Below are 16,008 nucleotides of genomic sequence, written 5' to 3'. Positions count from 1 at the left end.
GGTTGTGAAGTGCAAGCCACACAAGGGGTGGGACCCTGTGAGGCGTGCACTCTACAGTTACACATTAGCTCAGCCTGAAAGGTTGGCACCCGAACATAGTACAGGTGACACTAGTGAGGCAAAAGCACCTGATAGTGAGGGTGCCCTGGTATTGTTAGGTGACCTTATTTGCTAAACCAAGTTGCAGCTGCAAAGCACAGGCCACACAAGACGTGGGACCCTGTGATCCATGCACTCTGCATCTACACCTTAGCTCAACCTGAAAGGCTGGCAGCCACACAAGGTACAAGTGGAACTAGTGAGGCACAAGCACCCGATTATAAGGTGCCCTAGTATTGGGAGCTGACCTTACTTGCTAAACCAAGGTGAGGCTGTGAAGAGCATGCCACACAAGGGGTGGGACGCTGAGAGGCATGCACTCTGCAACTACACCTTAGCTCAGCCTTAATGGTTGGCAGCCACACAAGGTACAGGTTGAACTATTGAGGCACAAGCAACCGATTATAAGGTGCCCTAGTATTGGGAGCTGACCTTACTTGCTAAACCAAGGTGAGGCTGTGAAGAGCATGCCACACAAGGGGTGGGACCCTGAGAGGCATGCACTCTGCAGCTACACCTTAGCTCAGCCTTACTGGTTGGCAGCCACACAAGGTACAGGTGGAACTAGTGAGGCACAAGCACCCGATTGTAAGGTTTCCTGGTATTGGCAGCTGATCTGACTTGCTAAACCAAGGTGAGGCTGTGAAGAGCATGCCACACAAGGGGTGGGACCCTGAGAGGCATGCACTCTGCAGCTACACCTTAGCTCAGCCTTACTGGTTGGCAGCCACACAAGGTACAGGTGGAACTAGTGAGGCACAAGCACCCGATAGTAAGGTTTCCTGGTATTGGCAGCTGATCTGAACTTGCTAACCAAGGTGAGGCTGTGAAGCACAGGCCCGCACAAGGGGTGGGACACTGAGAGGCATGCACTCTGCAGCTACACCTTAGCTCAACCTGAAAGCCTGGCAGCCACACAAGGTACAGGTGGAACTAGTGGGCACAAGCACCCGATAGTAAGGTTTCCTGGTATTGGCAGCTGATCTGACTTGCTAAACCAAGGTGAGGCTGTGAAGCACAGGCCACACAAGGGGTGGGACCCTGAGAGGCATGCACTCTGCAGCTACACCTTAGCTCAACCTGAAAGCCTGGCAGCCACACAAGGTACAGGTGGAACTAGTGGGGCACAAGCACCCGATTGTAAGGTTTCCTGGTATTGGCAGCTGACCTGACTTGCTAAACCAAGGTGAGACTGTGAAGTGCAGGCCACACAAGGGGTGGGACCCTGTGAGGCATCTACACTGTAGCTGCCAACTTAGATCAGCCTTCACAGTTGGCAGTCATCATTTAGTACTTGTGGCATCAATGAGGCACAAGTACCTGATAATTAGGGTGCTCAGTGATTGGCTGCTGACTTTGCAGGTCAGACCAAGGTAAGGCAGAGAAATTCATGTTGCACAGGGTTGGGGGAAGCACAGGACACCGGGTGGGGGGACCCTATGGGGACCCTGTGCAAACCCTGTACAACATGCACTCCTCTGCTGCACCCAGGTTTGGCTTGCAAGGTCAGCAGTCAATCACAGAATACCCATAATGTCTACGGCATGTGCATCAATGGTTTCACATGTACTGCAATATTCTGCTTGCCTCCATATCAGGAGCACTCTTCTATCTAAGTACTGCCCCAGGAGCTGAAAGGAATCATGTCACCTGGACCACAGTGAAGGTCTCCTCCTGATCAAGATTGACTGTCCATCCACATGGTGCCTCAAAAGCAAGAACCTCACCACTTGTACCACAAAGTCCTGGTCTCTTCCAGATCAGGAGTACCTGTCCAAGATCAGCAGCTACCAAATGGTACAGGTGGCACTGGTAAGGCACATGCACCTGATAATGAGGGTACCCTGCTATTGGCTGCATACCTTGCTAAACCAAGCTGCACCTTGGCTCAGCCTGAAGGGTCGGCAGGCATTAGGTGGTACAGGTGTTACCAATGAGGCACATGCACCTGATAGTGGGGTTGTTCAGTGATTGGCTGCTGATTTTGCAGGTCAAGACCAAGGTAAGGCAAAGAAGCGCATGTTGCACAGGGTTGGGGGGAAACACAGGACACCGGGTGGGGGAACCCGGCCACAGGGTGGGGGACCCTGTGCAAACTCTGTGCAAACCTTGTACAACATGCACTCCTCTGCTGCACCCAGGTTTGGCTTGCAAGGTCAGCAGTCAATCACAGAACACCCATACTGCCAAATGCACGTGCATCACTGGTGTCACGTGTACCACATAATTCTGCTCACCTCCAAATCAGGAGCACTTTTCTATCCATGGCTGCCTCAGAAGCAGGAACCTCTTCTGGTCTCCTCCAGATCAGGAGCACTCCATCCACTTGGTGCCTCAGAAGCACGAACCTCGTCACCTGCACCACAAAGTCCTGATCTCCTCTAAATCAGGACCACCCATCCATCCATGTGGTGCCTCAGAAGCAGGAACCTTGCCTTAACCAAGACTCCTGATCAACTTTCTCTTCACAGGTTCACAATCCACAAACCTTCTACCTCATTAAATGTGGCCATAGTTCCACTTTGGTGTGTTACATTTTCTTCTAATGGTTCGGCTCTACATCTCTTTCTTCCTCTGGAGGCCTTTCATCCCTATACAGAATGTCTTCTACGATGTTGGTTACATCCAACCATTGCCTCCTTAAGTATCCTCTATTGTCATCCTGGGCATTGCTGAACTCCTGATTTTTCTTCATACCAAGATCTTCACTTTCAGTTCCTGGTTTCTCTCCTTCAGCCTCTGTGATCTCATGCTCCTCCTTGCAATGTGTTCTAACTCAAAATCCCTTTGAGCAATCCTGTGGAGAAGGCCCATCAACATGTATTTATCTTGCATTCTTAATGCTTCTTCCTGCATCCTTTGCTGTTCTCTGGCACATTTTTCTGCCTTTGCCATACTTCCCTCTAGTGTCCTACATTTCTCCTTTAATAGTTCACATTCTTTTGTAAGCTTTTCAATTGTATGCAGGTTCTGTTTCTCAGCCATCATGAAATTTAGGACTCTTTCCTCTGCGAATTTCAACTCGCTTTTCAATTTCTCCTCATTGCTCATAGCAACTACCTGGTCAACTTGCAAGCTCGCTACCTCTTTTTGCAAGCAGTCATTCTGTTCTAGCAAGCTTTTTTCTTGTTGCTCCTTCTCTACTAATATCTGCTGATATCTTATTTTCAAGTCAGTTATTTCCCTATCCTTGTCTCTCAACAGCTCTTTCTCTGTATGTAAGAGAGTTTCCAGCTCCTTTTCTTGGGATTGGATAAACTTTCATAATCTACCTCCTTCTTCTGAAGTTTTCCTTGTAAATGTATACCCTGTTGTCGAAGCCTCTCAAGCTCCATGTCCTGTTCCTCGCACCGAGTTCTCACTTTAACAAGAGCTTCTTCTTTCTCCTTCACCAAACTACATGTCTCTGTAAGTGAGTCTTCTGCTTTTTTCAGTGAGAGCCCTAATTTCTGCACTTCGTTTAAATTTTCTCCCAATTTTTCCTCCAGATGTCTCTGTCTCTCATCATATTCCTCACATAACTTCCTCAACATATCTAGCTCTCTATTTTTCTCACTTATCTCCAGTAGCCCATTGCTTTTCAATTTTCGATTTTGAAATCTTGTTCCTCTTTGACACAAGAGAGGGCTTTGCCTAATTTTTCTTGTAATATCTCTTGTTCCTCCTTCAGTTTATCTTGGTTAGCTAACAAATCTTTGATCTGCTGGTCTCTGGTCGCAATCATTTTGTCATAGAGACTTATCATCTCTGTTTTTTCCTCCTCTTTTTCCTTTAAGAGGCTTTCCAAATCCTGCATACGATTAGCCGACTCTTCTAGTTTTTCTTCCAAGAGTGTTTTGTCTGTCTTCAGCTTATCTTCGTTAGCCAACATATCTCTTATCTGATGGTCGTTGTTCTCGACCATTTTGTTATAAAGATTTGTCAGCTCTCTTTTTTCCTTTCCTTCTATCTCCAAGAGCTTTTCTATATCTTCTAATTTCTCCTCCAAGAGCTCTTTATCCTTTTATCCCTTTTAGTTCCTCTTCCTTGGCTAACAAATCTTGCATTTGGTGATCCATATTCTCAATCCGAGTCTGACAATGATTTGTCAGCTCAGTGTTTTCTCGCTCCTTCTCCTTCAAAACGGTTTCCATAACCTCTATGTTACAAAGGGCCTCCTGTAACTTTCCTTCCAAAACCTCATCAGCTTCCTTCATTTTATTTTCTTCTGCAATCGTATTCTCCATGTTACCGAGGGCCTCTCTTAGCTTTTCTTTCAAGAGCTCATTATCCTTTCGTAGGGCCTCCTCGTTAGCCAATAAATTTTGGACCTGCTCCACAAGGAGATTCATTAACTCTATTTTTTCATTTTCTTTTTTCTTTCAATAACCTTTCCATATCCTCATCTTCTTTTTCTTTCAATAACCTTTCCATATCCTCATCTCTTTTTTCTTTCAATAACCTTTCCATATCCTCCATCTTACTAAGAGTGAATTGTAAAGTTTCTTCCAAAATCCAGTGGTCGTTTTTGAGTTTCTCCTCCTTAGCCATCAAATCGTGGATCTGATGATCCTTTCCCTCCATCTGATAGTCATAGAGCCTTATTATATCTACCTTTTCAGCTTCTTTCAATTCCAAACGCCTTTCTATTTCCACCACTGATAATAGGTGTCTTTTAATTTTTCTTCCAAGACCTCGTGATATTGTTCATTTTCTCCTCTTTGGCCAATAGATCTTGGATTTGAACGAGCCATGTCCTCCATCTTATTGTCGCAGACGTTTGTTAACTCCTTTTCATCTTCCTTTTCTTTCTTAAGCAAAAGGGCGTTCTCCTCCTTCAGAGTCTTCTTCTGCAAACAATAAATCAGATTCTTCAACGTCTGAGTCCACAAAATCTGATTCCTCAGCATCTGATTCCTCGAATTCTAATTCCTCAACGTCTGATTCTTCAGACTCCTGATTCATCGACGTCTGATTCCTCATCGTCTGATTCCTCACAGTCTGATTCTTCAGACTCTGATTTCTCGTCGTCTGATTCCTCATAGTCTGATATCTCGACGTCATTTTCCTTGATGTCTGATTCAACAAAGTCTTTTTCCTCAAGATCTCTTAATGGTCCTTCCTCCTCCTCAGATATCTGGTCCTAGTATGATTTTTGTACATCCTCCAGGCAACAAAGAATGCAAGAGAGGTCAGAACACAACACCAACAGCGGCCAAAGCAAATGACATAAATAATGTCCTCCAGCCGCCAACAATGTGGGGACGACGACTCTCCTGCAATCGACTTCCTGTGCAGTGCACCGATTTCCATCTTTGGTCCAGCAGGAGTTGCAATATTTGCAACAGGTACAACATTTGAAACATTCATATTGATTCGCATCGCTACTAGAGCGGTCAGTACACTGTCCACTAGTAGCACCGCAGCGAAAGCGAATAGGAATTCAAAACAGATTATAAGGTCAAAGTAAGTCACTGACATGATTACTGTATATGCAGTTGGAGGCCTCGACACAAGCTTATTTCTGGGGAAGACACACGAAGGTCTTCGAAATCCAGGCAGGCTCCAGGATCCAAGAAGAGCTTTTGAATCCTCGAGTCCTCTCTCTCCCTCTCTCTCTCTTTCTTCGTTCCATATTGCGAGGAGACTTCTCCCGGAGGAGAGGAAGGAATGAGCTCCGTAGATCCTGACGACTTAATGAAGGCATATCCTGGAGGACTTAGTTCGTCTCTCCTACTTCGTTCCAAATTGCGATGAGACTTCTCCCGGAGGAGAGGAAAGAATGAGCTCCGTATATCCTGAGGACTTGATGAAGACAGATCCTGAGGACTTAGTTCCTCTCTCCTTCTTCGTTCCAGATTGTGAGGAGACTTCTCCCGGAGGAGAGGAAGGAATTAGCTCCTTAATGAAGACAGATCCTTAAGACTTAGCTCCTCTCTCTTTCTTCGTTCCAAATTGCGAGGAGACTTTTCCCGGAGGAGAGGAAGGAAAGAGCTCCGTAGATCGCGAGAACTTAATAAAGACAGATCCTTCAACTGTAGTACTTTAGTACTCTGGAATCATGATATTTATTTAGAAAAATTGTTTCTTCAACACTTCTGTCGAATATCGGATTTTCTGTTTCCACCACATCAGATTTTTTTCTTGTAACCCACAAGATTTTTCTTTTACTTATTATACTAAAAATAACTCCAGATATGAAAGAAAAATTAATGAAAATGAACGCTATTTACTCCAGAGCTTTGAAATGACAATCGTGTCTTATATAAATGAAAAAATTTGAAAATTTTAGAAATGAATCTCTCTCTCTCTCTCTCCCTCATCTCTCTCTCGCTCTCTCTCTGTCTCTCTCTCCTCTCTCTCTCTCTATATATATATATATATATATAATATATATATATATATATTATATGGTATGTATATATATATATATATATATATATATATATATATGTATATATGTATGTATATATATACATATATAATATATTATATATATATATATATATATATATATGTGTGTGTGTGTGTGTGTGTGTGTGTGTATATATATATATATATATATATATATATATATATATATATATATATATATATATATATATATATACATATTTGTGTGCGTGTGTACAAAAGAATCCACAGTAATCTACTTGATCAAGACGAAATATATTTGTAAAAGTAAATACAAAGAGGTTAATATAACTTTCGTCCACCCTTTGAAAACAATTCCACAAATATGTTTCGTCTTCCTAATCAAGTATATTACTGTGGATTGCTCTATATACACACACTCGCCGAAGAAGCCACTACGTTATATATATATATAATATGGTAATGTGTATATGTGTATATATATATATATATATATATATATATATATATATATATATCTATATATGTTACAAATAAGAGATAGTAATGTAAACTGATCGACAATCTTATCATTATAAAACATTTATTCACGTAAGACATATATATATATATATATATATATATATATATATATATATATATATATATATATGTAGATATATACACATATATATGAGTGTGTGTGTGTGTGTATGTATAATGTGTATATAATTCATATTCAGTTCCTTGATCCTTCCCTTTACTCGACAGCTGTTTCCTCTGGTAGGTAGGCATAACTACACTCATCTGAATGGCATTTGATTCCTTTGCTCCGCCCACAAGTATACTACTAGATCCAAATAATATAATTAATGACGACATAATAATTCTTACGAATGTGAATTTTGGGTACATCGGCGGAAATTGAGTGGCATGGAATGCTTTTGCTTCTAAGTAACATTGTTACTCTTGTATACACACACACACACACACACACACACACATATATATATATATATATATATATATATATATATATATATATATATATATATATATATATATATATTATATATATACACGTGCTGTCATTACCCACCCAAAACCAACGCGGGATTGACAACCACATCACTACGTCAACTATCAAGTGCCCATAGAACTACCAAGGACAAAGCCATTGGGATTGCCAGACCACAACCAGCATTAACTATAATACAGGGGCACAAATACGACATTTCCATCTATACAAAACAAGAGCGAGAGATACGATCAAGGCAGATTAGAACCACTTACTATATATATAAATTACGACTTACTATCGAGTAGTATCCAACACCAAAGTCAAGTTTAAAAGTTAAGTATATCTTAGTTTTACCAGACCACTGAGCTGATTAACAGCTCTCCTAGGGCTGGCCCGAAGGAGGTTAGATTTTTTTTACGTGGTGCTAGGAACCAATTGGTTACCTAGCAACGGGACCTACAGCTTATTGTGGGATCCGAACCACACTATACCGAGAAATGAACTTCTATCACCAGAAATAAACATTTCTCTGATTCCGCGTTGACCGAGTCGGGGATCGAACCTCGGACCACCGGATTGGCAACCCAGCTCGAAAACCACTCGGCCAGCGAGGAACTGAACACCAACGTCAAAAAATGCACCAAAGTTTCTTCGGCACAATCGAGTTTTCTGTACATCGTATAATCAAGGCCACCCTTAACAGATCTATCTTTCGGCAGTCTAGGTATAATGCTGATGAGCCGCGACCGGTGAAACTTTAACCTCGACCCGGTGGTGGCCTGTCCTATGACGTTGCCAGACTCACGATTATGGCTAATAAGTAAGATAATGGATAAGGATTGCACTCAAGAAAGCAATTAGAGAGGATGAAAATAAGGGGAAGGGGTAATGGACATAAAGTAAAGTAAAAGGATAAAAAGTGCGTATAACTATAGTCGATTCATTTAAGGTAGATTCTTGCGCCTACGAGCGTTTGTTTGGCGGCCTCTGATTGGCTGGTAACGGGAGGCAGACTGCTCGCTCAGTGGGTCATATTTCGTTTGTAGCTTAGAAAACTAGCAATATGTTTACATTTCTTCATTTATCTCACGTTTTACAAAAGAATAGGAAAAGTTTTTGGTCATACCAAAGGATTCAGTATTAAATGTACAATTAATGAATCTTTTCCTGAAATCAATAAGTTAAAATACAAAGGAATTACAACGAGTAGAAGTGAAGGGAGAAACATTTCATTCTTTATACCTGTTTTTATTCATCATCGGATTTTGCATAATTCATGAGATCAAGATAAAATAAAATCTTGTGTTATTAAACAATAAAATCACCCTGAATACGCTGGTGCTTTCAGATTTTAGATGCGTGTAATATGTAAAGAGAAAATGAAGAATATGTCTTATTATGTTGCATTCGTGCTTGACTCGGTTTGACAATAGTGCCGAGACACATCGTTGGGTCTGGTCCTCTCAGCTAGAGCCGTTGGCGTGTTGGCAGTTGCCAATTGGCGATATGAGAAGTTTGCAGTTTCGAGACTATGTATTCACCGAATTATTATGTCTATATTTTCTATAAATAAATGCATAGAATTCCCATTATGACTTTCGAACATTTTTACTCAAATATCATATATGTCCGTATTTCTGGACATATCTGATAAAAAAAGTAAATAATCAGATGGATGCATCTGGTATCGTTGGAGGTGTAGGCTGGCCGCGGGCGGGAATTTTCAGTCCAGGAATGAATTTGAAATCTACGGACCTACTTCGCACTCTTCAGCTCATCCTTAGTTTTAATGAGGTTGGTTTCAACATATTGTTTCTAATTTTCTTATATGAATATATTTTCAAACTTAAGAGATATCAGAGACTTAATTGAGTGATATAAATAATAATCTCAGTGGAGCAATAACAGCAACGAACTAAGCAAGATTTTTTTTTCTTTCAAGCGATGTCTCAAGATGACAGCACCATTCGTCGCACCGTTTCCAGATTTTGCAAGTCAAGCTCGCAACATTATAATGAATGTTCATCGTTACTTCAGCTCACAGTGGGGAGCAAGACTCCAAGAAATGAAGTATTTGAGAAGACCGCCAAAGCTACAGGAGTGCCAACCAACACAGTGAAAAAAATCAAGCGACAGTCATCTGAATGTGGTAACGTCCCCTTCGCTTCACCTGTATATCCCAGGAAGAGGATCCGAGTGAAGGACAAGGTGGATAGTTTTGAAAATGAGTGTATTCGGAAGGAGATTTTGTCTTTTTACGAGAGAGGAGAGCTCCCAACGTTAGATGCCCTACTGGAAAAAGTGAAGGAAGACCCGGTAAAGTTTAATGGTGGAAGAACAACGTTATGGAAAATTGTGAGAGGGCTTGGATTCCGGTACAAAAAAGTGACGAGTGGAAGAGCAATTTTAATGGAACGTGATGATATAGTGGCAGCGAGAACTGAATACCTACGGTTAATTGAAAAGAATAGGAATTGTAGTCCAACTGAACGTAAACCTGAAGTATTCCTGGATGAAACTTGGATAAACCAAAATGAATGTGTACGTCAGTGTTGGACAACGGGTGAAGGCGAAATAGGACCCAAACTTAAGACTGGAAAGGGGTCAAGATTTATTGTGGTGCACGCGGGGAGTGAGAAGATGCGCTATTTTTGTTTAGGTCAAAAAATGGTGCCAAAGGGGACTACCATGATTCCATGGACCATGAAAGGTTTTTAAAGTGGTTTAAGGAACAACTATTGCTAATATAGAAGATAGATCTCTAATCATAATGGACAATGCTCCCTACCATAGCAAAATAGAAAATAAAGTGCCAACAACCAGCAACAGAAAAAGTGAAGTCATACAGTGGCTTTCTTCTAATAACGTCACCCACGACCCATCAGCAACAAAGCCAAAATTGCTGCAGATTGCCAAGTGTCACAAAGAAAAACAGAGGTATGTGATAGATGAGATAGCCCGTGCAAATGGTCATGATGTGCTCAGACTGCCACCATATTATTGTCAGTTTTCAACCCCATAGAACTTATATGGGCTCAAATAAAGGGGGATATCAGAAAAAATAACTCTAATGGCCAAATCAAATCTTTGAAAGCTGTTTGAGCAGCTTACGAGACTGGCGATAGACAAAGTTACAACAGAAGACTGGAAGAAATGTTTTCACCACGTTAAGAAATTAGATGATTATAGGAGGAAAGATGTTGCTAGAGAGCATGTGTTTGAAAGTTTTGTTATTGACATTGGGGATGACGAAACTGACAGTGATGATATTGATATTAGGGAGGATGACACTGACAGTGATGATATATATCAATGATTTTCCATTATTATTTTTTTTTTTTTAAGTTGAAGACCTAACAGTGTTTCTATAGTTTTCCATTTTTAGATAGGCAATTTCATAACTACAGTATATCCATATGAGTTTCCTTTTTTTTAATATTTAATGGCATAGCAATGTACATATCTGTTTATAAATTCTTTTTACTTGGTTTTAATAGAAAAGGGGATATCAATGTATCTTTATAATTTCCCATTCTTTTTTTCCAATAGGTAATGACATGACTATGTATATATGCATGATTTTCCTTTATTTATTTTTTAAATAATGATGACGTAAGCAAATTTGTAAAATTTTAATTTCTTTTTGTTCATATCGATAGCCTAATGACATACCAATGTAAGCCTCCTGTGTATGAGTTTCTTTTGTGTTTATGACATAATATATCTGCATGAATTTCCATTCTTTTTGTATAAAAAGATGATAATATAACAGTCTTCTGATTAGTCTCATTATCCTACATGTACTATATATATATACAATTATGCAGGGCTGTGGGAACGGTTACGGGAGCTATTCTAACTCAGGTATGAATTAAGTGATTCAAGAATAATCAACTACCTCAGGAGAAAACTAAGCACTTTTTCCTAAACATTGTTGTAGACATGTTGTCAAGTGTAACATGTATATAAAGGAGATAAACATTCTGGTGTAAGAGTAACTCAAGCAATTCTGAAAAAGACAGTATATTATATTCGTTACATCGTCACAATTGTTTTATGGTAAGAAATAAACATTTGTACTTTTGTTTATTGAGTGAACATATGAAAACCATAAGCTTTTGATGTTATTGCCAGAGAACAAGTTCTGTTATTTATCAGTGAGCCTCATAAAGCATGTACATTTCTCACTTAGACTAAATTGAAGGCAACGCCCAGATGCATCCATCTGATTATTTACTTTTCTTTTATCAGATATGTCCAGAAATACGGACATATATAATATTTTAGTAAAAATGTTCGAAAGTCATAATGGGAATTCTGTGCATTTATTTATAGAAAATGTAATGACATAATAATTCGGTAAATACATAATCTCGAAACTGCAAACTTCTCATCGCCAATTGGCAACTGCCAACACGCCAACAGCTCTAGCTGAGAGGACCAGACCCAACGATATCTTGCGTCTCTCGGCACTACTGTCAAACCGAGTCAAGCACGGATGCAACATAATAAGACATATTCTTCATTTTCTCTTTACATATTACACGTATTTAAAATCTGAAAGCACCAGCGTATTCAGGGTGATTTTATTGTTTTAAAACACAAGATTTCATTTTATCTTGATCTCGTGAATTATGCAAAAATCCGATGATGAATAAAAAAAACAGGTATAAAGAATGAAATGTTTCTCCCTTCACTTCTACTCGTTGTAATTCCTTTGTATTTTAACTTATTGATTTCAGGAAAAGATTCATTAATTGTACATTTAATACTGAATCCTTTGGTATGACCAAAACTTTCCTATCTTTTGTAAAACGTGAGATAAATGAAGAAATGTAAACATATTGCTAGTTTTCTAAGCTACAAACGAAAATATGACCCGCTGAGCGAGCAGTCTGCCTCCCGCTACCAGCCAATCAGAGGCCGCCAAAACAAACGTCCTCGTAGGCGCAAGAATCTACCTTAAATGAATCGACTATAGGAACCGAAGGGGCGCTGCAAAAAAACTTTTTAATTAATTCCTACGGTTTGTTTGTTTGTTTGTATGGTGTTTTTTTACGTTGCATGGAACCAGTGGTTATTCAGCAACGTAACCAACGGCTTTACGTGACTTCCGAACCACGTCGAGAGTGATCTTCTATCACCAGAAATACACATCTCCCAAACCTCAATGAAATGCCAGAGACTCGTACTCGCCACCACCGAGGTGGCACGCTAACCACCTACAGACCACGCCACTGAGGCGCTTTTTTTTTTTTTTTTTTTTTTTCCTACGGTACACAGCGTGAAGCACACTGACGGCATTAACCCCATATGGTGATTATGTGGCTGTCGATTCAACTCACAAAACATGTTCTCCGAACGTTCTTAGTCGTCCACGACTTTTATCACTGTTATGCAACTTCCCTCATCATTCCCACTTCCCCTCTCTCTCCTAACATATTTTGTCCCTCTGTCCCCTCTGTTACTTGGAAACTAAGAGCTACCGAAGTACCAATTTAATCCAGGCAGCGTCTCGAGCAGACACGACACCCACACTCACTGTGTCCCGGGACTGAAATATATGACCCTCCATAAGCAATACAATTTCAGGGTTCCCTTAGGACGACTTCTTCTTCAGTCTTCCTATCTTGAGAAACGAGAGAAGCCTGTTGCTAAAGTCTACTCCCTGGGTTCTCAAGCCTACGATTTTGGACGATAAAATCCTACGCTAAATAGGATGGTGTTATCAAAAAGATAGTTACAGATACCAGAACATAAATTAAATCTGTTAAAAGGAAGTAAATGAAAGAGTAAAGAGAAAACAAAGAGTATATCATTTGATAAGCTAACAGAAAACAAATTGTTGAAAAAGTATTGCACCTATCTGAATCTAGAGCAGAGCATCAGACAGCTGGTAAACAAGGATTGCTTTCTTTCTTTTTCTTATCATAAAACTAACGTTCCACACTTTGTCAATATTTTGGTTGGTCAGGCAGCTTTTAATTTATCCATCTCATATCAAATCATTCAAAACGGCCAAAGCTGTACCAAAGAAAAATCGTGAGCTTTGTTTCCATTGGAATCAACGCTTTCTGCAATTTAAATGAATTAGTTCAAAAACAATTCATCAGGACTTCTTTAGATCCTGTCTCGCCTCGCAACTGAATCTAGTTGGCCTTCCTCTCTTTCTTTTGCAAGTACTATTTTGGCCAGTGATCCGCTGGGCTCATAAAGCAAGTACCTCCGCCTCGAGACCAGGAAGCCGGGTAGGTTCTGCTCCTCCATCGTAAAAAATAGGAATTCCCTCCATTTTCTGTTGTCTTCTTTCAATAAAATGGAGCCTACATACGGGGGGGGGGGGGGGGGGTGGGGGGGGGGGGGGGGGGGGGGGGGGGGGGGGGGGGGGGGGGGGGGGTTAGGCCAAAATCTGTTTCCCGCTACAATAACTAGAGGCATTTCTACGCCAGAGGACAAAACAAATCAATAAATCAATCCTTTCCTTCTTATTCCACACCATTTATATTTTTTTTTTCAGGCTGATTCTAGAAAAGAGTTTGGGTGACTTTGCACTGCGTTTTTCTTATACAAAAATAACAATGAACAAAACCACGAATAGAAAACGCACCGCTTTCTTATTGCATAAATTAAATTTTTGAAATAACGATGCGAGACACCTCGCAGTTTATAATTGTATTTAATTCAGGTGTCGTGTAACTTTTTTTTTTTTTTTTTTTTTTTTTTGCTGCTAGCTACCCTTCCCTATGAAAGGTATTCCTAAGCCAGATCTTCAGATCATAATAATAATAATAATAATAATAATAATAATAATAATAATAATATGACAATCAAAAGCCACAGTAGTGTTAAAATATATTATTGTACAATGGTAAAAATACAAGGAGACTTTCGGATACTGCTCCGTATCCCTCTTCAGTCCTGCTGATGGTCAAACAATGGAGGGAGCGTTACAACAATGGAAAAAAAAAACTGATTCAATGCGGATGGATTTAAGTGTTGGTCAGGTAATCCCCGTTCGGTTGTTTCTGTTGACGAGACGGCTGGAACAGCGAAGTGGTCGTTCAGGTGATTCCAGCTCAGCAGACACTCCATCAGTGCCATGACTTGAAGCTGTAGTAACCTCAGTCTCTGGGATAAAAGAGAGGTGGAGCAACATCAGTGGTCTCACAATCACCAGACATAGAATCCTAAAATCGTTGACAAAGTGGCCAATTATTAAAGAATTGGTAAAACTATCTTCATCAGTGAAGGTTTTGTTCCGTTCAAAAAGTACACCCCCCCTTTGTTTCTAATAGCAGCTCCTTGCACTAAGCGACGAACACCAACATCCCCACTCTTAAAAATGACAGAGGCACCATTCCAATTGATGCTGTGTCCTGGAACGAATGAATGTGAAACAAGAGCATTATTCATTGCATGTAGTTCATAGGCCCTACGATGTTCAGAAAGTCTTGCATCAAAACTCCGCCCACTTTCTCCAAAGTTTTTCTGAGGGCAATTGGGCACAGGGGATTTGATAAACACCGGGCGTTTTCCTAATACCATTGTTGTTATTATTGCACACTAACCGATTTCTGATAGTATTTTTAAAATTGAAAGCAATTTGAATTTCTTTTTGCTTACTATTTGCAAGATAGCAGGTATTTTCCAGTTTCGGATTGTAAGCTATGGTTAAATACTTCTTATTTTTTACCACATTAGGATTACCTGCTGCATCAATAAACCGTAATATATTCGTTTTGCTTTTGAGATAGTTCTTTCTATAATGTGAGTGGGATACTTCAGACCCTTAAAAAACATGAAGATAGCTGAAGCTCAAGTCCTAAAAGTTCAATATCACAAATAAGAAGGGCTCTAAGACAAAAGTTGACAATAATATTCGCTTTTACCTTCAACGAATGAAAGGAATAGAAATGAATGTACCCTTCAGCATTAGTACTTTTACGAAACACGGAAAATTTAAACCTGTTACTTACGTTATCTCTAATAACCAACATTCAAAATGCAAGCTATTATCTTCCTCCAGTTCAACAGTAAATTTAATAGAGGGTACAATGCTATTGGCACGGTCAACTACTATGAGATTCAGGGTCTCTGTAACACGGTTTTTTTTGGACTTTGCTCCTTGTCAAAGCTCGGATGTAGCTGAAAGTTGACATATGTATATTTTACAACCACACACAAATTTGGTCAGCATTATCAATAACCTATTTTCGATAGTTTTAATTTTTATAGAGTAAAAATTATCTAGCCGAGGCCATGGCCAATGATTACGAGCCAAGAGTCGAAAACATTTATTACGTAAGCATGGTAAACACCTTTTGACGAAATGTTGCCCCGCCATCCACCAGACAGAAACTCCATCGGCTCTGAAACCCAAAGACTTTATGAATGGCGGAACGATACATAGTGTGGGTGGGGTTCAGTGCTAGCGTAGTAATACTACTGTAGCAGTAGTGCTGCAACAGTATAGCAGTAATATACATGAATTAAACGTTTATGCCAACTGCTGGGATCCTTGAGGATCATTTAGCACTTCTTACAACTACTCGAGA

The 16,008-nt window shown here is 40.0% G+C and overlaps 1 protein-coding gene across 1 annotated transcript in view; it reads right to left on the bottom strand.

The window, feature by feature from the left end:
* Positions 1 to 4,094: 4,094 nt before the first annotated feature.
* LOC135208286 (phosphatase and actin regulator 4A-like) overlaps positions 4,095 to 16,008 on the bottom strand; it is a 21,289-nt gene continuing 9,375 nt past the window's right edge. The window contains exons 2-5 of the mRNA XM_064240389.1: positions 5,727 to 5,948; positions 5,033 to 5,215; positions 4,773 to 4,928; positions 4,095 to 4,409 (exon numbers count right to left, since the gene is read on the bottom strand). Coding sequence (XP_064096459.1) covers positions 4,095 to 4,409; positions 4,773 to 4,928; positions 5,033 to 5,215; positions 5,727 to 5,948 — 876 coding nt within the window. The remainder of the gene's footprint in view (positions 4,410 to 4,772; positions 4,929 to 5,032; positions 5,216 to 5,726; positions 5,949 to 16,008) is intronic.

The sequence above is a fragment of the Macrobrachium nipponense genome, chromosome 35 (assembly GCF_015104395.2).
Source record: "Macrobrachium nipponense isolate FS-2020 chromosome 35, ASM1510439v2, whole genome shotgun sequence".
In the NCBI taxonomy this organism is placed as follows: Eukaryota; Metazoa; Arthropoda; class Malacostraca; order Decapoda; family Palaemonidae; genus Macrobrachium; species Macrobrachium nipponense.
The sequence above is the reverse complement of the archived record's forward strand: the minus strand, read 5'-3'. Positions and strand labels throughout refer to the sequence as shown.